Below are 22,057 nucleotides of genomic sequence, written 5' to 3'. Positions count from 1 at the left end.
AAAAGAAAAGAAAAAAAAGGTGTAGATCCACCCCTGAAGTAGAGGTGCAATTAACCCCAAACGTTAACGGACACTTAACGGCGTTAGGTCAGAGGGGAGAATTTGCACCATTTTCTCGGAGTTCAGGGGTTTAGTTGCACACACAGTGAGTAAGAGGGGTTATACGCTATAGGGGCTACTACTTCGAGGGTCAATATGCACCTTTTCCCTATTTTATTTACATTGTATAGTATTGCTATATTTTCATTTCGTGCACAGCACATGAGAAAATACTAGTTAACCTAAGAGAGAGATTACTATAGTGGTTTTCTTAGAAGAAATGCGCGAAACGAGACTCTTAGCATATGCTTCTACTTTTTTTTATTTAATCCATTATCATTGCGGCAGATTATTTATAATTAGTATCATGTACTAATCCACAAAGGATGTTTATAAAAAATATATATACATATATATAAAAGTCCATTATTGTGGCATCCCGACTCCCGGGAGAATAAGAAACGGCTACTTAATGGGATTCGCTAGACTTTGTTAGAATAAAATGGGTGATATGTTCTTAGATTCGGGTAATACATTGTTATTAAAGGAGTGCCGCAATTGAAGGATAATAAATACAACAATTAAGATAGAAATTTTCCCCGACCAGGATCAAAAGTTCGGAGGTCTGAGACAACAAGATAACACTTCATACTAGACATACATATATGCGAGGTTCAATTGCTAGGAATGCGATTGCCAAAAGAGTTCATAATAATTAGGCTAAGAATATTTAAAGAGTCAATCTCAAAAGATATCCACCTAAGTGAATATTATGGCAGCGAAAATTATTATATGGAACTATAGCAACATCCTCCCTCAGCCTCGCACGACACCACCTGCCGCTCAACCTGCAAAAGGTTTTGAAAACAATTGCAGGGCTGAGTACTAATATACTCAGTGGGTTTAGCCATTTGAAAACATTTGAAAATCCATTTAAAAGAATAATCCATGCTATGAACAGTATAACATAGAAATATTTGAAAGCATTCCATGCATACTTAAAATAAATTTGTGGATCCATTTCCAGTCTTCTCTCTATTGGTGCTTCACCTATAATGTGAACATGTGGGAGCAGCCCACAGAGGTCCACTACCATGCATGTTTCAGAAATGGGAGCAACCCAAGTCTGACAGTCTGAGGCAAGTGGGAGCAGCCGACAATACCCCTTTGTGTGTACACAATCCTAACCAGGGTGATCCAATCGCTACGCCGGCTAGGACCCGATCGTTAGATAACATAGGAGCACTTTAAACAATAGAGATATAAGAAACATTTTAACATGGACATTCATTTGCATTTGCATAATACAAGTAGAGCTCAATAACTCAAAGCATACTTTGGAAAATAAAACCCACCTTGATAGGACAAGCCTGTAGATAAAATTTGCACAATTCTCTTCTTGTAAAACCAGTGCTAAAACCTTCTATCAAGTGATCCTACAAGACAATCTAATCTTAATAGGTCTCAAAATATCGCATGAGCTAACGATTCTACGAAGCTGATAAATCTTAATATTCTGCGCCCGGATTTTCAAAACTCAATTGAAAATTTTAAAAATCGAAATTATCAAAATATTTTTATTGCATTATTCACTATGCAAATTCATATCATATCTCAAAATCACACAAGGTAAATAATTACACTTAATAAAATAAATAGTCATATTAATATATCAATTGATTAAGAACTTAACTAAATAATTTTAAGTAAAGCATGATTTAATAAAAATTAAATCAACCCAACATCTAAAATAAAAAGCAGTCCAATACTTTAATTAAATCAGTCCATGTTAAAACAAAATATAGGCCCAAAATTTTAATAGCCCAATACTAAAAACTCTAGCCCACAACTCATCTTCTTTATTTAAAGAAACATCACACACACACACACACACAACCCACACACGCACACACACAGCACAAACGCACGCACACACACACACCCAGACGCACCCCCCCTCACTCTCTTCCTTTCACGCTGCCGCCGCCGCCGCCTGACGGCGGCGCCGCCCGACGGAGGCCGGCAGCCGTCCCCTCCCCCTCTCTCTTCTCCGACTTCTCTCTCTTCTCCTCTCTCTCCCTTTTCTCCCAGCCCTCTCTCTTCTCCTCCATCTCTCCCTCTTCTCCGTCGACGGCAGCGGAAGCCACCGCCGGCGCCGCATCGACCGCAGCACGGCAGCCGCCGCCGCCTCCCCTTCACTCGTCTCCCTCTTGACCGGCAGCAGCAGCTGCCTCCGCCGTCCCTGCACGGAGCAGCGCCGCTGCCTCTCCTTTCTTCCAGATCTGGCACCGCCGGCGTCGTGTCGACAACAGCACGGCAGCAGCTGCGGCCTCCTCTTCCCCCGTCTCCCTCTCGACCGGCGGCAGCAGCTGCCTTCGCCGTCCCTGCACAGAGCAGCGCCGCTGCCTCTCATTTCCTCCAGATCCGGCGACGCCGTCGCCCTCGCTTCGTCCGACAACAGCACAGCAGCGCCGCCGCCGTGGCAGACGGCCTCCTCCCTCTTGCCACGCCGAGCAGCCGCTCGCCTTCTCCGGCTACCAATCGACGCCCAACACCCCTCCCCAAATCATCTCAAAACCCTCTATCACATTCTAGTCTTCTATTTCATTTGAAATGGTGAAGAGAAATTTTTAATCTTTTCTTAAAAAAAATTCAATCTTTCATATGCAAAAATTCAGTCTTTCTTATGAAATGGACAAAACACTTGAGAAATATATATACTTACAGACTGTGTTCTTTGATATGTTTGATGTTTGGTGTATGGCTGAGTTGATTTGAGGTAGATATTGTTCAAAGAGGTTTCTTGTGTTTCGATTGAATTTTTTTGGAGAGGAAAGAAAGCTGATGATATTTGAGTTTTCTGTGAATGATCTTGAGTTTTGGCAAGTTTATTGTGGATTGGCTTAGGATGTGGTGAATGGTGGAGTGATACGTGGCTGAAATTTTTGATGAATGAGGACAAATGGCTGCTGCCAAAAACCATAACACATAAATCTCTCTACAAAATCAAAAGTCAAAAATCTATAAAATTTAATAAGGCATGTGGGCTGACATGAATAAAAAAAATATGGATCAAAATGGGCTTACAAAATACACATAATCTTAACTCAAAAATAAGTAAGACCCAAACTAGATAAGTTAGTATAATAATTCTATTTAGGCCCAATTCAAATTAAGAAGTAAATAAAAAAAATAAAATGTAAGACCATTTCCTTTGAACTCGTCTGGTGTTAATAAGAAATAAGTTCATATAGTCACGTATTTGCATTTAATCACTCTTGGTAAAATTTGATAAAATCTTTTATTAAAAGAAATACCCCTTTTTTTATCAACAATCCGGGCGAGAATTCACTTAAATAATATTCTAAGTTCAAGTACTATCGGGAAATCCTATTAGGAAAAATCGGGGTGTTACAATTATGATATCACAAAATTTTTATAATAAAAAACACATGCAATTCTAAAATTAACAAATAATAATATGCCTTATAACTACAATATTAAATATTACAAACTGATCTACAACAAAATTATAATACAAATTTGAATAAGTGAGATGAAAAGAATTGTTTAACTTAATATTACCAACAAATTTCACTCATACACGCCATTGCATAATTGAAACTATCAAATTTAACTATATTTTTTTTATTTACATACAAAATAGGGTTATTTACGAAAGAAATAAGGTTATTTTAGGTAGTTTTTTTAAAGACAAATGAAAAGAAGGAAACTTCATTGTATAATTAAAAGTTCTTAAGTATACATTAGAAAATACAAGTCAAAAAAAAAAGTATACATTAGAAAATACGATGGAATTGTGTAGTGATCCAACATATTTTGGTAAGTGGCTACTTTATTTCAAAGTTACATATTTTTTTATATAATTAAAATAAGAAAACTAAAATAAGAAAACTAAAATAATTAAAATAAGAAAACTAAAATAATTATAGATGCACGGGCAGCTGTTTTTGCAATCGATGTCATTCATGGAAGAGGATTTCTCAATCGATGGTCGCAGAAATCGGGTATTCTCTCTCCTCCATTCTCTCACTTCTCTTCCAAGGCTTTTCAACCTAAGCAGCCCAGAATCGATTTCAGCTGTGTTAAAGAATTAAATGATGCTATTGGATTGTTTCAAAAAATGAAGAGTATGCAGCCGGAGCCTTCTGTTCTAATGTACAACAATCTTTTGAGTGTCACTGTAAAGATTGAGCAGTATTCTTTTGCCCTTTATATGTTTGATGAAATGCTTAGGATGGGTGTCCCTGTTAATGTTTACACGATGAATATTGCTGTGAATTGTTGTTGTCTCTTGAAAGATATAAAATCTGGCTTTGCTGTAATGGGTATATTTTTCAAGAGAGGGTACGAACCAAATGTCGCGACTTTCACCACTCTGATTAAAGGGTTGTTTTTAAATTATAAGGTGGCCGAGGCTGGGAAATTGTTCAATATGCTTTTGCGTTTCAGAATATGTGAGCCTAATGATATTATGATTGGGACGATGGTAGATGGGCTTTGTAAATCAGGAAATGTCCTTCCAGCGAGAGATTTAGTTCGTAGATTAGAAAGAAGTAGGTTGAGACCTAATGTCAAGGCTTATAGTGCATTACTCGACGGGCTACGCTAATCTGGAATGGTGGATGATGCTCTCCAGCTCCTATCCGCAATGATCGAAAAGGGTATTACACCCAATGTTGTCACGTACAACTCGATGATTCAGGGGTTGTGCGACCTAGGGAGACTGGAGGATGTTAAGGTTCTAGTGAATGATATGTCCAATTCTAATATTTCTCTCAATGTCGTAACTTTTAGTATATTGATTGATGCATACTGCAAGGAGAGAAAGATGAAAGAGGCTGAAGATTTGTTGGAAATTATGAAGCAACGTAACGTATGCCCTAATGTTGTCACTTATACTGCGATGATGGAGGGGTATTGTTTGAGAGGAGAAATTGATAAAGCACGACAAGTACTTGATTCCATGGTTGACAAGGGACTTAAGCCTAATATTGTTACCTACAATTGCTTATTAAATGGATATTGCCGAAAGGGGATAATAGACGAAGCTTGGCTTCATTTTCTCGAAGTTCCTTTGAAAGGTCTGGAGAATGATACATGTATTTATAATACCATGATTCATGGACTGTTTAGTAAGCGTAGATTTTCCGAGGGCTGGAGCTTTTCAAGGATATGGAAGCTCGACGAGTAACTCCTAACATATATACTTATAGTACATTGTTGGATGGGCTGTGCAGGAATGGAGAGACTGGTGAAGCTCTTTCTTTTCTGCATACGATTGAAGGGAAATGAGTTGATCTCGATAGAGTTACATATGGGGCTATCATTAATGGATTATGCAAAAATGGGAAACTTGATGTTGCCAGAGATCTTTTCAACCAACTGCCTTCTAGAGGTGTGCTACCTAATGCTCGAATGTATACAATGATCATTGGTGCACTCTGTCATGAAGATTCTACGGAGGAGGCACAATGTTTGCTTACAGAGATGCAGAGCGGTGGTTGTGCACCTACCAGCGTGACATACAACATCATGACGCGAAGTTTCCTAAAGAAGAAAGAGCTTAGCAAGGCAATACCATACTTGGAAGTAATGCGCGAAAAGGAACTCTCAGCAGATGTTTCTACTCTTTCCATGCTCATTGATGAAATGCAAGGAAAAACTAAAGATGATGTTCTTCTCAAATTGATGAAGGATGTTTTGCCAAAGGATTTTGTATTATAGTCATCTCGTCTTCTGAGATGTAACCAACTCTGGCTTTGGAGCTGAACTTTTTGTCTTTTTATTTATTCTAGTTTTTTTTTTTTTCAACTCAGGCTTTGGTCTGATCTCGTGTCTTTTTATTTCTTCTGTTTTATTTTTTCATCTAAAGATTTTTCTTGTGATTTTTGGAAGGGTACTTGCTTGCGTTTATTTATGGATGGTTTTTCAATTCTCATATATCTCATGTTGTGTGCAAATATATTCTCATATATTCTAATAATTCAATTCATATGTGTATGTTGCAGAAATGGATATTTATTTATTTTCTTCTACTTTTGATTTTCACCTAGAAATAAAAGGTGGTTCTCTTAATTATCTGTCCTCTTTGAGCAAGAAGCACACAGCCTTCTAGCTGAAGTGTCTCTTTCCTAATTAGCAACACAACTAATATACACTTCCATATTTAATGAAAAACAATGGCAAAGAAGAAGATGAAAAGAAAATTCTCCAAACATATTACTCACCTAACCACAATTTGAGCAGAAATTCAAATCCGAAGAAACACAAAATTCAACCTTAACTACATCGAATCACAGAAAGAATAAACAAAGAATTACACAAATCCGAAGCATGTAGAAACTATAACCTCAACAATTTTACATTTCCCCATCAAATCTATTTCCCCGCAAGAATGTAAACCAACAGTAGTGAGAGAAAGCTGGTAAACACAGCAGACGCAACAATTTCTCTACGTCCATTGCTCGGAAGTATTGTTGGAAGAGAGCACTCTTCTCCATTGAAGTAAACTTTCGTCGGAAATCCATCTCCGCCGGCGACATTAATTAACGGTGTCTGCTTCTTAGTGAAAGATATGACCGTTTGTTGCGACCCGGGAACTGGCGGGTCCTTTCTCGGGTTTGACCCGTTCCTTTCCGCGATGAGATAGTTTAAGCCCGGCAACCCCTGCAGGAAAAGTGTGTCGTTATGGGGATACGACAACACTTTTCCATCCATGGAGTAGACTTTCTCGTATCCGGGCATTGCCCCGCTCAGTTCAACTGAGGCGAACCAGTCTACTACATCTGTTTCGCCCCAGTTGAACAAGGTGACTCTTGAAGTCCACCCCTTCTCGAAATCCGATACTAGGTGCCAGTTGATGCTGACACCGCAGTTGTCTGGACAGGGCAGGGGATTTGGAAGTTTGATCCTTTTTATTTTAGCAAACTCTTTAATGAATTTTGTCCTGTTGTCAAATGGCACCAATTGCGCTTGAGCCGGCAGGAGCAGCGCCGGCTCAGTGGTGCTGCAGGTGCGTGTCTGGCCACAGCCACAGGCGCAGGTGTTGCAGGGGACTATCGAGTCGTTGAAAAAAGACGAGAAAGTGACGCAACATGAGGTCAGCTTCCTGGGCTGGGTCTTGGTAGTGTTGCAAACCACCTGCCAGGTGGCGATAGCGGCCGTCTGGGAGGGCAGCCCGGACGGATCGGGGAAGAGAGATGGCACAACACGGACGGGCTGGCCGCATTGATAACCGGGCCCGACCGTGCTGTTAATCCGCCAGTTGAGCGGAGGGGAGAACTCGGTCTTGTTGATCTCCGGGGGCATTTTGTACACTTCGATTTGGAACGAGGACTTGGACTTGGTGGGGTCCATGGCTGGTGATAGAATGCTCCCATTCCGGCAACAGAAAGGGATCAATCCTAGGTTGGAATCATTTGCCTTAGATAGAGGAAGATCGATGATGGTTGGCCTTCTTGCGCAGCTCAAAACCTTAGAGAAATCCAAGTTTTTATAGTATTGGCCTTGGCTGCCGAAGATGCAATCGCCGCTGTCAACCACTTGTGGCAAAGCGCCTCGCATTGAGTTTATGAATTCGCCTTGCATCCATTCCCAACTCACTTCCCAATTGTCGAGACGACCGAATGGATTGTGATTTGAGATTGTGAGTTGAGCCCAATAGTTGGGATCGTATGTCATCAATACATCGTACATGATTGTCACGTCGCCTGTCTGGAGGGGGGAGAATTCTTGGCCCCTTGTTATGTTCGTCTCCGTGTTCGTGTCTAGTGTGCAACAAGTGTTCATGATGTTACCTGCATCCACAAAGTGGGACATCAAATATGGTACACTGAATTTCAATTCAATTCATACCATGCCACTTTTATACGACGTTATTTGAAATAATACGACAAGAATTTATTCAATTAAATCACTAATCTAATTTCATCCATAAACCCAGCTTCAATTCCTTAAATATTTAACTTATATCATACTTGTCTAAATTAACCAATTCATAAATTCCGAAGAAGAAACGCTTTTCTCAAAATTCAAAAAGATTATTACCTTGTGTGGTAAGATTTTGACACAGGTAGCCGTCATTAGCAAGAGTAATATTTCCCGGCAAAGAGGCGTTTGGCGGCGCCACACCGAACTCCGTCCCCACCAACTCCACCACCGCCCGCATCTGGTTAACATCTCCGGCGGTTTCGATCGCAGTTTTCAGGTCCGTGGGCGAGCTTCCGGAGAAAACAGCGCCGCCGCTGACGTTCGCCGGCAGTAAGGCGCCGTCGGCGAGCACGGCGTTGGCGGCGGACACGAGGAGCTCGCCGTGCTCGAACCCTACGAAGACCCGCCAATTCTTCAGCTCCTGCCGCCCGTTGTTGAGAACCGTCAGCGTCGACCTGAACCGGTACGGCTGGTCGGGCAGGTTGACCGGATTAAGAAACGGCGGGATTAGCTCGGTCGAGTTATTGTTGTACGTGATTAAAACGCCGTCGTTGCAGAGGGACTGAGCAAGGCAGGTGGGGAGATAGCAAAAAAGAGGGAAAATCGCCAAGATAGAGAGCAACGCCGTGGAAATAGGGAAGAAAGGAGTGGCCATTGTCATACTCGAGAAATTTCGGTCATCAAAGAAGATCATGAAGATATTAAACAGAGAGATAGAATGAATATTACTACGTATAAAACATAGGGAAATACGTTTGAAAAATTCTTGTTGGGATTTGTAAAATTGGTTGATCGAGTAAAAATTGAAATGATATATAGTACGAAATTATAATTTAATGGAGTTGGCGTGCCGGCTAGATTTGAATCTTTGATTGAGTCTTTAGCTAAGCATGAGCTGAAAATATGAATAGGTCTTTTGTTTCTTTATCATGCAACTTATAAGAAATTGCTTTTAATTTATCTAGATTCCTTTCATATTTTTATCTTATTTGTATGAGTTATACGTTCATGTCTTGTATGAGTTGTCGTGATCTTGAATTGAAAACAAAATAAGGATATGCCTTTTTCTCTTTTTTGGGGCTGCAGATTAGAAGTCAGAGTCCCTCTCTCTTTCCCACCGCCGAAGAAAGCCGTGATCTTCGTCGAGGAAATGTGTACACCTACCGTAAGATGCGAACACGTCACACTCCTAAATAAAACCATCGATTTTATTGTTCCATAAAGCCGTGATCTAACGGAAGTCACCAGTAGAAGAAGAAGCTATGGATTTGAGAGAAAAGACAGAACACGAGTTCAAGTTTTGAATTATGAAAAATTGTTGTGAGATTATGCTTGGAAAAGTGGTGAAAAAATTTTGTGTGTGGTTCATCAGATAGAGTATATTTGGATCCGTCTGTTGCGAGCAAATCTAGTGTCATGTCATGTCCCATTTCTTTTTAATTTCATTGGTTTATATTAATTGATGATTTTTCATGGCAGATGTCATATGGATTTTGAGAATTCTGGTGCCTTTTTACACACAGTTTTTGTGTTTGTAAATGTTGATGCTTTCTATTTTTCTCTGTCTCGATACCCACTGCACCCATAAATTTTCTCGTGCTCTCATCTTCACTGCCATGATTTTTCATGGCCGATAGGGATGATACGTCAGTTGAGAACGTGAGAGATATGAAGGGCGAACATGCGAGAGTGGAACAGGTGGAGCTAATAGCCAAGACCAAGCCTGTTCGTGAACGACGAATTCCTTCTCGATTTCATGATCATTAGAAGCTGGACTTGTTGGGCTACAAGTTGTTGGGCTTTATTGTTAATAATCGTTTTGTCTATTTTTAGTTGGATAGGGCCTTCTTAACTTTCAGCAATATAAATATTGTAGGGTTTCATGCCTTTAAGGCTAAGTAATGAAATTATCCTTTTTAGCTGTAAGAGGGCCTTCTTATCCTTTTTTTTTTTTTTTAATCTAAAGATTTTTCTTGTGATTTTCTTGCGTTTATTCATGGGTGGTTTTTCAATTCTCATATATCTCATGTTGTGTGCAAATATATTCTCAGATATTCTAATAATTCAATTCATATGCATATGTTACTGAAATGGATATTCATTTATTTTCTTCTGCTTTTGATTTTCACCTAGAAATAAAAGGTGGTTCTCTTAATTATCTGTCCTCTTGAGCAAGAAGCACACAGCCTTCTAGCTGAAGTGTCTCTTTCCTAGATTAGCAACACAACTAATATACACTTTCATATTTAATGTAAAAAAATGGCAAAGAAGAAGATGAAAAGAAAATTTACCAAACATATTACTCATCTAAACCACAATTTGAGCAGAACACTACTTATTTTGCAAATCAAAATTGCCTCACAAAACATCCTGCAGTTTACAGTCTTGAAAAAGCTATATTGAATTTTATATACATATTGATTATTTTTTCATGATCAAATTTGATGACGCTTAAATAATACTTCCTCCATCCACGAAAGAACTTCCTACTTTCCTTTTTGGGACGTCCACAAAAGAACTTCCTACCTATTTTTGGACTATACCCTACCACTTATAATCCTCTTACTTTTCACTTTTCACAACTCTCAATATTAATTATAACACTTTTTCACCACTCCCAATACACTCAACTACCTTTTATCCACTCTCAATATACTCAACAATATTTTTTCTTAAACCCCGTGCCACTCCCTCCTTAGGAAGTTCTTTCATGGACGGATGGAGTAATTACAATATAAAAAGGTTAAAAAAATAGTGAAAATTTTTGTGGAAGAAGAGAGAGAAAAAGAAAGGAAAAAAAACTCATCTTTTATATATTATAGATATAGATTCCAGGTATTATTATTGTCTTTTTTTCTCAAGTAAATGTATTATTTTATTTACATTGTATAGTATTGCTATATTTTCTTTTCATGCATAGCACATGAGAAAATACTAGTTAACCTAAGAGAGAGATTACTATACTGATTTTCTCTGCGTTACTTTGATGGAAAATGTGAGAAAAAATATATTTTCACTATTTTTCCACTCTTTTCACATGTTTACCTTGATGGAAAATTTTTCCCGAGCAGGATAGAAAATTTTCTCGGGCAGCTCCTTTTCAACCCTTTTCTCTCAAATGTTGGATAATATTATCCAAGGGTAGAGGTGTGAAAATTTTATCCAACATTTTCCATCAAAGTAAACACATGATAAAAAAATGAGAAAAGGATAATATTATCTCACATTTTCTTATCTATCATTTTCCAATGAAAATTATCCATCAAAGTAAACGCAACCTAAATGTGCGAAAAGAGACTCTTAGCATATGCTTCTACTTTTTTGATTTAATCCATTATCATTGCAGCAGATTATTTAAAAGTATCATGTACAAATCCACAAAGGATGTTTATGTACCAAGTTATTGTTAAATTTGTTTGGATTGGTCTAAGAGATGACACTTGTTCTACTTTTTTTTATATAAAGCACTTATTTGAAGTTATAAAAAAATATATATACATATATATAAAAGTCCTTTATGATATCACAAAATTTTTATCATAAAAAACACATGCAATTCTAAAATTAACAAATAATAATATGCCTTATAACTACAATATTAAATATTACAAACTGATCTACAACAAAATTATAATACAAATTTGAATAAGAGCGATGAAAAGAATTGTTTAACTTAATATTACCAACAAATTTCACTCATGCATGCCATTGCATAATTGAAACCATCAAATTTAACTATATATTTTTTTTATTTACATACAAAATAGGGTTATTTACGAAAGAAATAAGGTTATTTTAGGACTTTTTTTAAAGACAAATGAAAAGAAGGAAACTGCATTGTATAAATAAAAGTTCTCAAATATACATTAGAAAATACAAGTAAAAAAAAAAGAGTATACATTAGAAAATACGATGGAATTGTGTAGTGATCCAACATATTTTGGTAAGTGGCTACTTTATTTCAAAGTTAAATACTTTTTTATATAATTAAAATAAGAAAACTAAAATAATTATAGATGCACTACATTTTAAAAAATGTAAGAAAACGTTTATTATGTTTACTATCTTAGTATTTTTTTTTTCTTGTAGCCCAAATAATTTGAGCCCAAACATTATTATTCAAGCCCAAAATTCTGAGCCTACCAAAGAACTCACCCTTACCAAAAAAGTCCAGAATCGCAAACTCCATCCGTTGCAATTTCAACCCTTTTTTCAGATTCAATCACAACTAATCCGCAAGCGTCGCCCAACACTCACCCTTTCTTCACATTAAATCTCACCGCCGATTAAGGATGACGAGCAGAAGAGCTGCTGTTTTTGCAATCGATCTCAATCCATGGTCGCATAAATCGGGTATTATCTCTCCTCCGTTCTCTCTCTTCTCTTCCAAGGCTTTTCAACCTAAGCAGCCCAGAATCGATTTCAGCTGTGTTAAAGAATTAAATGATGCTATTGGATTGTTTCAAAAAATGAAGAGTATGCGGCCGGAGCCTTCTGTTCGAATGTATAACAATCTTTTGAGTGTCACTGTAAAGATTGAGCAGTATTCTTTTGCCCTTTATATGTTTGATGAAATGCTTAGGATGGGTGTCCCTGTTGATGTTTACACGATGACTATTGCTGTGAATTGTTGTTGTCTCTCGAAAGATATAAAATCTGGCTTTGCTGTAATGAGTATATTTTTCAAGAGAGGCTACGAACCAAATGTTGCGACATTCAACACTCTAATTAAAGGGTTGTTTTTAAATCATAAGGTGGCCGAGGCTGGGAAATTGTTCAATAAGCTTTTGCGTTTCAGAATATGTGAGCCTGATGATGTTATGATTTTGGCGATGGTAAATGGGCTTTGTAAATCAGGAAATGTCCTTCCAGCGAGAGATTTAGTTCGTAGATTAGAAAGAAGCAGGTCGAGACTTGATGTCAAGGCTTATAATGCATTACTCGATGGGCTACGCAAATCTGGAATGGTGGATGATGCTCTCCAGCTCCTATCCGCGATGATCGAAAAGGGTATTACACCCAATGTTGTCACGTACAACTCAATGATTCAGGGGTTGTGCGACCTAGGGAGACTGGAGGATGTTAAGGTTCTGGTGAATGAAATGTCTAATTCTAATATTTCTCTCGATGTTGTTACCTTTAATATATTGATTGATGCATACTGCAAGGAGAGAGAGATGGAAGAGGCTGAGGATTTGTTGGAAATTATGAAGCAACGTAACGTATGCCCTACTGTTGTCACTTATAATACGCTGATTGATGGGTATTGTTTGAGAGGAGAAATTGACAAAGCACGACAAGTACTTGATTCCATGGTTGACAAGGGACTTAAGCCTAATATCGTTAGCTACAACTGCTTATTAAATGGATATTGCACAAAGGGGAGAATAGACGAAGCTTGGCTTCATTTTCTGGAATTTCCTTGTAAAGGTCTGGAGCATGATACATGTACTTACACAACCATGATACATGAATTGTTTAGTAAAGATAGATTTTCCGAGGGCTGGAAGCTTTTCAAGGATATGGAAGCTCGACGAGTATGTCCCGATACATATACTTATAATACATTGTTGGATGGGCTGTGCAGGAATGGGGAGATTGATGAAGCTCTTTCTTTTCTGCACACGATTGAAGGGAAAGGAGTTGCTCCTGATAGAGTCACATATGCGGTTGTCATTAATGGATTATGCAAAAATGGGAAATTTGATGTTGCCAGAGATCTTTTCAACCAACTACCTTCTAGAGGTGTGCAACCTAATGCTCGTATATATAATACGATCATTGGTGCACTTTGTCATGAAGATTCTACGGAGGAGGCACAGTGTTTGCTTACAGAGATGCAGAGCGGTGGTTGTGCACCTACCAGCGTGACATACAACATCATGACGCGAAGTTTCCTAAAGAAGAAAGAGCTTAGCAAGGCAATACCATACTTGGAAGTAATGCGCGAAAAGGAACTCTCAGCAGATGTTTCTACTCTTTCCATGCTCATTGATCAAATGCAAGGAAAAACTAAAGATGATGTTCTTCTCAAATTAATGAAGGATGTTTTGCCAAAGGATTTTGTATCATAGACTTCATAGTCATCTCGTCTTCTGAGATGCAACCAACTCAGGCTTTGGGGCTGAACTTTTTGTCTTTTTATTTATTTTAGTTTTTTTTTTCAACTCAGGCTTTGGGCTGATCTCGTGTCTTTTTATTTCTTCTGTTTTTTTTTTTTTTTTTTTTTCATCTAAAGATTTTTCTTGTGATTTTCTTGCGTTTATTTATGGGTGGTTTTTCAATTCTCATATATCTCATGTTGTGTGCAAATATATTCTCAGATATTCTAATAATTCAATTCATATGCATATGTTACTGAAATGGATATTCATTTATTTTCTTCTACTTTTGATACAAGAGGCAGACAGCTTTCTAGCTGAAGTGTCTCTTTCCTGATTAGTTTTTAACCACAATTTGAGCAAAAAACTACTCATTTAGCAAATCAAAATTGCCTCACAAAACATCCTGCAGTTTTCAGCTTGAAAAAGCTACGCCAAAAACATACTCCCTCTGTCCACGAAATAAACTCCTACTTGCCCTTAAATATTTGTCCACGAAATAAACTCCTACTCTGCTTTTTGGACAATTATACCCTTCCTTGCTTTTAAATTTACTACACTTTTATCTATTGGTCCCACTTTATTCCACCATTACTTATGTAATTAGTCTCCCATAAACTAATTATTGTTATTATTATTGTTATTGTTATCCTTATTATTGTTATTGTTATTGTTATTGTTATTGTTATTGCTATTGCTATTGCTATTGCTATTGTTGTTGTTATTAGAGCAAATATATAAAACTGGCACTTTCATATTGTAAAGATAAAAAATGTCCACTAAGATAAAAATGATAAAAACTATCCACTTTGTAGTTGAAAAGACAGAAATACCCTCTCTTAAATACATGTACTCTCTCTTTCTCTCTCTCATTCTCTTCTCTCTCCCTCCACGCATCTTTCTCCTCTCTCATTCTCTTCTCTCTCTTTCTCCACGCATCACCGTCGCCGACCTCCGCCGCATCTTCCCCATGTGCCCGGAGCTCCTCACCTCCTCCTTCACCGCCGTCCGTGCCACCACCTTCCTCCTCCATGAGGCCCGCACGCCGCCGACCTCCTCTACGTCGTCCACCGCCGCCCCTGCCTCATCGCCTGCGGCGTGGAGTGGTAGATCTAGGGTTCCAGACTATCTTCATCTCCATCGCCGCCGCCGTCTATCTCCACCGCCTTCATCTCCGCCGCCGCCTTAATCCTTAGGTTGCTGGTTCAAATCCGGCAGTGGTTGTGGGGGGATGTTGCAGATCTAGGGTTCTAGACTTCCGGGCGTGGTAGATCTAGGGTTCCAGGCGGCTTGGGGCTTGAAATCCGAAGCGTCGCCGCCTCGGCCTCGTCGCCTCCACCATCTCCTGCTTCGCCCCCTGCCGCGAAGCGCCGCCGCCCCCGACCTTGTCGCCTCTGCCATCTTCTGCTTCACCCCCCGCCGCGAAGCACCGCCGCCCAGGCCTCGTCGTCTCTGCCCCGGTCTCGTCGCCTCCGCCATCTCCGACGTCAGGTAGGGGCGGCGCTCCTTCGGCTTCTTCTTCTCCTCCTCCTCTTTCACGGTACAGAACGGAGGCGGTGTTGCTGAGGACAGTGTTTGGCGTCTGGCAGAGGCCGCCGGGAAGTGGTCTCGGCGGCGAGAGGAAAGGCGCAGTGCAGCGCGCTCAGAGGCGGCGCGTTTTCCCAGTAAAAAAAACCCTAATTCCATATCTGAGTAATTTTGGGGATTTTTGTTTTACTTCCTTGAAAAAAAGTTTAGATCTGATACGTCTGTGAATGATTTTCGTTCTAAGATCTGTTGAGATTGTTGATTCCGAGATTGAATGTTGAGATTGTTGATTCAAAGGAATTGTTGTATTTTAATTGTAGATTGAATTGATTCGAATAATATTTTGTTGTATTTTGATTGTTGATTGAGCTGTATAATTATTTTTTTAATGTTCTTAAATTCACAACCAAATTTATGAATTCACAGAAGCTTAATGTTTTTGAATTCACGACCACATCTATGAATTCACAACTTAATATTCTTGAATTCACAACCAGATCTATTAATTCACAACTAAAACTCGAATTCACAATCAAAATAAATTACAGTTTTAATTGTGAATTCAAACTTTAAAAACTCAAATTCACAACTACTTGAATTCACAACCAAAATAAATTCTAGTTGTGAATTAAATTCAGGTTGTGAATTCGACTGATTGTGAATTCACAACCAACATAAATATGGTTGTGAATTAAATTTTGGTTGTGAATTCGTTTGGTGTGAATTCACAACCAAAAAATTCTAGTTGTGAATTAAATTTTGGTTGTGAATTCGACTGATTGTGAATTAAATTTTGGCTGTGAATTCGACTAGTTGTGAATTCACAAACAAAAAATTCTGGTTGTGAATTCGACTGGTTGTGAATTCTCAATTCACAACTAGTGTAAATTCACAACCAAAAAATATTGGTTGTGAATTCACACGGGTTGTGAATTGCGGAATTTTTTAAAGGGGTGATGTAAAGTGGACATTTTTTTAATTTTTAATGTGAAGGGTATTTTGGTAACAGTGGACATTTTTTAAGTTTTTTTATCTTAGTGGACATTTTTTATCTTTACAATATGAAAGTGGCCATTTTAAAAATCCACTCTTATTATTATTCTTATTATTATTGTTATTGTTATTATTGTTATTATTATTATTACTATTATTATTATTGTTGTTGTTGTTATTATTATTATTATTATTATTATTATTATCCTTATTATTATTATTCTTATTATTCTTATTATTATTCATATTATTATTATTATTATTATTCTTATTATTATCCATATTCTTATTATTATTATTATTATTATTGTTGTTGTTGTTGTTGTTGTTGTTGTTGTTGTTGTTGTTGTTGTTGTTGTTGTTGTTGTTGTTGTTGTTATTATTGTTTTTATTATTATTGTTATTATTATTATTATTATTATTATTATTATCCTTATTATTATTATTATTATCCTTATTATTGTTATTGTTATTATTATTATTGTTATTGTTATTATTATTATTGTTATTATTCTTATTCTTCTTATTATTATTATTATTATTATTATTATTATTATTGTTGTTGTTGTTGTTGTTGTTGTTGTTGTTGTTGTTGTTGTTGTTGTTGTTGTTGTTGTTGTTGTTGTTGTTGTTGTTGTTGTTGTTGTTGTTGTTGTTGTTGTTGTTGTTGTTGTTGTTGTTGTTGTTGTTGTTGTTGTTGTTGTTGTTATTATTGTTGTTATTATTGTTGTTGTTATTATTATTACTATTATTATTATTGTTGTTGTTGTTGTTGTTGTTGTTGTTATTATCAAATTGCTAGTTAAAGATTAGTAAAAGTAATCACAATACATAAACATTACCCTTTTAGTCTTTTACACCACCTTTACACCACATTTTTCAGCTTTCTTAGTCTTCGTGCTGAGCTCCAACTGAGAGTTTATTTCGTGGACGGAGGGAGTACTTGTGAAGATTTAGCAACACAACTAATAGCAACAAACTGGTATCTACACCCTCCTTCATCTCCTATGATACATGTACTTACACAACCATGATACATGGATTGTTTAGTGAACGTAGATTTTCCGAGGGCTGGAAACTTTTCAAGGATATGGAAGCTCGACGAGTATGTCCTGATATATATACTTATAGTACATTGTTGGATGGGCTGTGCAGGAATGGGGAGACTGATGAAGCTCTTTCTTTTCTGCATACGATTGAAGGGAAAGGAGTTGATCTCGATAGAGTTACATATGGGGCTGTCATTAATGGATTATGCAAAAATGGGAAACTTGATGTTGCCAGAGATCTTTTCAACCAACTGCCTTCTAGAGGTGTGCTACCTAATGCTCGAATGTATACAATGATCATTGATGCACTTTGTCATGAAGGTTCTACGGAGGAGGCACAATGTTTGCTTACAGAGATGCAGAGTCATGGTTGTGCACCTACCAGCGTGACATACAACATCATGACGCGAAGTTTCCTAAAGAAGAAAGAGCTTAGCAAGGCAATACCATACTTGGAAGTAATGCACGAAAAGGGACTCTCAGCAGATGTTTCTACCCTTTCCATGCTCATTGATCAATTTTTTTTTTTTTTTTCATCTAAAGATTTTTCTTGTGATTTTCTTGCGTTTATTTATGGGTGGTTTTTCAATTCTCATATATCTCATGTTGTGTGCAAATATATTCTCAGATATTCTAATAATTCAATTCATATGCATATGTTACTGAAATGGATATTCATTTATTTTCTTCTGCTTTTGATTTTCACCTAGAAATAAAGGGTGGTAAGTATCTGTTCCCTTTGAGCAAGAAGCAGACAGCCTTCTAGCTGAAGTGTCTCTTTCCTAGATTAGCAACACAACTAATATATACTTCCATATTTAAGAAAATTCACCAAACATATTACTCATCTAACCACAGTTGGAGCACAAAACTACTTATTTTGCAAATCAAAATTGCCTCACAAAACATCCTGCAGTTTACAGTCTTGAAAAAGCTACATCAAAAACATACTTGTGAAGATTTAGCAACACAACAAATAGCAACAAACTGGTATCTACACCCTGCTTCATCTCTTAAAACACAATTCTCTCAACAATACGAAAACTACAAAAACAAACTGTAAGCGCAGCTCGTTCCAAGCAAGTCGCGTTCAGAGTTGCAATTCTCTGTCGTATATCCAGCTGAACGGGATCTTCAGCGCCTGCTTGGCCCTCCCTTGAGCCCTCTCCTCCAGACGTCTGATTCTCGGAGGAAATCCACAGACGTATTCTTGAGTCTTCTGCCCATCCGCAGATAGCCCCGTTATATTTTCAACTTTCCATCGTGCAACCAAGTGTTCTAGGATGTCGGCGTAGTCTCTTGCTGTGTAGACGCCAAGGCGTTGGGCGACGGCCGAGAAGTGGTCGAAGAGGCTGTCATCACGGCCGTCGTACATCAAGTGGGCGGGCATGGAGATTTTCTTCTTCATCATGTCGGCAAAAGCTAGCACAGTCCCATCGGGGTCGATCTCGAACAGCTTCTCCACTATCTTGGTGTACGCAGTTTCGTGGCGCTTCTCGTCCGAGGCGATGGTGCCGCATATCTGAGCCAGCTTGATGTCCCCATGCTCCCGGGCATGTCGGGCTGTGTTTCTGTGGGACACGAACGTAGCCCTTTCTTGGAAGGATGTGTAGATGAATCCGAGGTACGGGTTGTTTTCTGTCCTCGGGTCCTGAAAAGGTTTATATCGAAACGAGATGTCAACACAAGTTGCTCAAAATCTTTTGTAAGACTGTCTCGCGGATCTAGTGTTTCAATCTGAATCTTGACCCGTGAGACAGTCTTACACAAATTCGGGGACAAAGTTACAATGATTGACACGACTCACAAGCAAGTAGATAATCAAGTAAGAGTAATTCATAGATTTAGACAAACGAGAAACGAAGTTAGTTACCATTCCCGACCCGATGAGATATTGGATAGTCTTCTCGATTTGCTTCATGTCTACTCTCCCGCAGAGATAAAGATACTTATTAAGAAGATCTCCGTGCCTATTCTCCTCAGCAGTCCACGCCCTCGTCCATACTGCCCAAGGAGTTAAGCTCGCCCCCGTTTCATCCCTCACGCCATCCAAGGTGTTGAGCATTGTCTGGTACGTCGGGAGGGCTTCCTCGGTGATCATATCTCCAACCAGAACAACAAAATAATCGTCGGGAATCTCCTTAGCTCTGTCTCTCAATTCCCTGACCTGGTCATGGAATCCATCCGAGGCGGGATCTGGCAAGAAATCCTGAGGCTGCCAACACTTCTCAACTGGTTTAAGGTGAACCAGTAGATTGTCCTCGGCCCAGCCTTCTATAGATTTGAAGATCTCCATCTTTTGAGGGGGCATCGAGTGCGTGACTTGAACGTGAACCTCACGAGGTGCGCTAAAAGGCTTCTTCGCAGTCTCAGCTTCCCTGTAAAAAATTTAAACACATTGTAAGGGAAGTTCACTTGAAGTGTCATGATTTGCACAATTTGTCAAGATTTAAACTTCAATTCAAGTCGTAAACATTTCCAAGAATACCAGCAGCAAATATTGAATTTGAGATACATATTGATTATTTTTTCATGATCAAATTTGGTGACGTTTAAATAATAATTATAATATAAAAAGGTTAAAAAAATAGTGAAAATTTTGGTGGAAGAAGAGAGAGAAAAAGAAAGGAAAAAAAAACTCATCTTTTATATATTAACATTCTTTGTACGATAAACATTAATTATATTGTATTTGAATATTGTTCAAAATGTACCAAATAAGAATTAGTATATTTTTTTTCCAAATAAGGATATTAATTTGCTGAATAACTTTCTCTGTACGATAAACAATAATTATATTGTATTTGAATATTGTTCAAACATACTAAATAAGAATTATATTTTGCGAATAAGGATATTAATTTGCTGAGAATTATATTTTGCGAATAAGGATATTAATTTGCTGAATAACTTTCTATGTACGATAAACAATAATTATATTGTATTAGAATATTGTTCAAAACCTACTCTAAAAAAAAGAATATTGTTCAAAACATACCAAACAAAAATTATTTTTCCGAATAACGATATTAATTTGCTGAATAACTACTCATACATTATGAATAAGGTAAATATTTTGTTGAATACAACCCCCAAGACATTTTTCCAATATGTCTCAAGTGAATCTATTGAAGTATGATGCATTTATCTAGAATATGATAAGTGAGAATAAGCTATATATAATCTAGAGAATTCACCACTAGCTAGATTAATCTAGAGTATTCTAAATAATACCTAGGACAAGTATGATATTCTAGAAATTAGATATTTTCCATATAGTATCTAGAGAATTCCTTAAGTGGATGCTAGTAGAGAACTCTAGATACAAGTTAATGTAGTGGGATCAAGAAAGATCTTCCCACACCTATAAATAGAGCTCTTGTGAGCCATTTATAACTATCTAAATAAAAATCTCAACAATCTGAAAACATCACTCTATCTACTATTATCTAAGTTCTTTGGAGACAAGAGCTCCATTCTAAAATCATTATCTCTATCTTCTACACACACTACACTCACAATATTCTGTACACCACTTCACTACAATCACTCACCACACTCAAACCACTATATAATCACCTCCATTTTCTAACAAGTGGTATCAGAGCTTGTTCGATCATAAGCGGGCGTTATGGCGTCGTCAAGCCTCTTCATCACGACTCCAATATTCAATAGAGAAAACTATGACTATTGGAGTGTTCGTATAAAGACTTGCCTTGAATCCCATGATCTTTGGGATGTCATTGAAGAAGGAATCACCATGCTGGGATAAGATATCAACAAGACATCCTCATCCGAGGTACGTAAGAAATTAAAGCAACAAAATGCTAAAGCTATTTATCTTTTCAAACAGTCTGTTAGTGATTCTATCATGGCAAGAATTATTCGAGCCACTACTGCAAAAGAAGCTTGAGATATCCTTAAGGAGGAGTTCCAAGGAAATGTTAAAGTTCGAACCATTAAACTACAAAGTTTAAGGCGAGAACTAGAGAATCTTAAAATGAAAGATTCAGAAGCCACAAAAGATTATTTCTCAAGAATAATGGAAATAATCAATCAAATGCGGTCATACGGAGATAACGTCTCCGATGAAAGGATCATACAGAAGGTCTTAATCAGCCTTACCGAGAAGTATGATCCAGTAGTGGCGGCGATTGAAGAATCAAAAATGCCAGTCGCGGAGCTGATGGGTTCCTTGGAAGCACACGAGCAACGATTGAGTAGGCGACATGAAAGTCCACTTGAGTGTGCCTTTCAGTCCAAACTCAACGTTAGAGGTATTAAGTCAAGGAGCGGCGGAAATTTTAAAAGCAATCACAAGGAAGGAAGCTCCAACAACAAGGAGAGCAAGGCAAATTTTCCACCATGTGGAATTTGCAAGAAGACAAATCACTT

General features: G+C 37.8%; 4 protein-coding genes, 2 long non-coding RNA genes and 1 pseudogene across 6 annotated transcripts; 4 read left to right on the top strand and 3 right to left on the bottom strand.

Moving 5' to 3' along the window:
- Nucleotides 1–551: 551 nt before the first annotated feature.
- LOC130999400 (uncharacterized) lies at nucleotides 552–2,993 on the bottom strand. The gene is made up of 2 exons (XR_009093498.1): nucleotides 2,765–2,993; nucleotides 552–1,475 (listed from the first exon to the last, which is right to left on the bottom strand). It is a non-coding gene; the product is annotated as an uncharacterized LOC130999400 (long non-coding RNA).
- A 998-nt stretch (nucleotides 2,994–3,991) lies between these two features.
- Nucleotides 3,992–6,057, top strand: LOC130999354 (pentatricopeptide repeat-containing protein At1g12300, mitochondrial-like; annotated as a pseudogene).
- A 205-nt stretch (nucleotides 6,058–6,262) lies between these two features.
- On the bottom strand, nucleotides 6,263–8,686 carry LOC130999323 (COBRA-like protein 7). The gene is made up of 2 exons (XM_057924839.1): nucleotides 8,110–8,686; nucleotides 6,263–7,859 (listed from the first exon to the last, which is right to left on the bottom strand). The coding sequence occupies exons 1-2, from the start codon at nucleotides 8,684–8,686 to the stop codon at nucleotides 6,442–6,444; spliced, it is 1,995 nt and encodes a 664-aa protein (XP_057780822.1). The 3' UTR covers nucleotides 6,263–6,441.
- Nucleotides 7,779–8,829, top strand: LOC130999405 (uncharacterized). The gene is made up of 2 exons (XR_009093502.1): nucleotides 7,779–7,889; nucleotides 8,123–8,829. It is a non-coding gene; the product is annotated as an uncharacterized LOC130999405 (long non-coding RNA).
- A 3,356-nt stretch (nucleotides 8,830–12,185) lies between these two features.
- LOC130999337 (pentatricopeptide repeat-containing protein At1g12775, mitochondrial-like) lies at nucleotides 12,186–14,246 on the top strand. Its single transcript, XM_057924855.1, has one exon. The coding sequence runs from the start codon at nucleotides 12,285–12,287 to the stop codon at nucleotides 14,064–14,066; it is 1,782 nt and encodes a 593-aa protein (XP_057780838.1). The 5' UTR covers nucleotides 12,186–12,284; the 3' UTR covers nucleotides 14,067–14,246.
- A 3,397-nt stretch (nucleotides 14,247–17,643) lies between these two features.
- LOC130998779 (putative pentatricopeptide repeat-containing protein At1g12700, mitochondrial) lies at nucleotides 17,644–18,299 on the top strand. The gene is made up of 2 exons (XM_057924186.1): nucleotides 17,644–18,120; nucleotides 18,291–18,299. The coding sequence occupies exons 1-2, from the start codon at nucleotides 17,644–17,646 to the stop codon at nucleotides 18,297–18,299; spliced, it is 486 nt and encodes a 161-aa protein (XP_057780169.1).
- A 238-nt stretch (nucleotides 18,300–18,537) lies between these two features.
- LOC130999362 (stearoyl-[acyl-carrier-protein] 9-desaturase, chloroplastic-like) lies at nucleotides 18,538–20,068 on the bottom strand. The gene is made up of 2 exons (XM_057924891.1): nucleotides 19,536–20,068; nucleotides 18,538–19,313 (listed from the first exon to the last, which is right to left on the bottom strand). Exons 1-2 carry the CDS (start codon nucleotides 19,971–19,973, stop codon nucleotides 18,753–18,755), a joined length of 999 nt encoding a protein of 332 aa, XP_057780874.1. The 5' UTR covers nucleotides 19,974–20,068; the 3' UTR covers nucleotides 18,538–18,752.
- Between the last annotated feature and the right edge of the window lie 1,989 nt (nucleotides 20,069–22,057).

This window comes from Salvia miltiorrhiza, chromosome 8 (assembly GCF_028751815.1).
Source record: "Salvia miltiorrhiza cultivar Shanhuang (shh) chromosome 8, IMPLAD_Smil_shh, whole genome shotgun sequence".
Taxonomy (NCBI): domain Eukaryota; kingdom Viridiplantae; phylum Streptophyta; class Magnoliopsida; order Lamiales; family Lamiaceae; genus Salvia; species Salvia miltiorrhiza.
The sequence above is the reverse complement of the archived record's forward strand: the minus strand, read 5'-3'. Positions and strand labels throughout refer to the sequence as shown.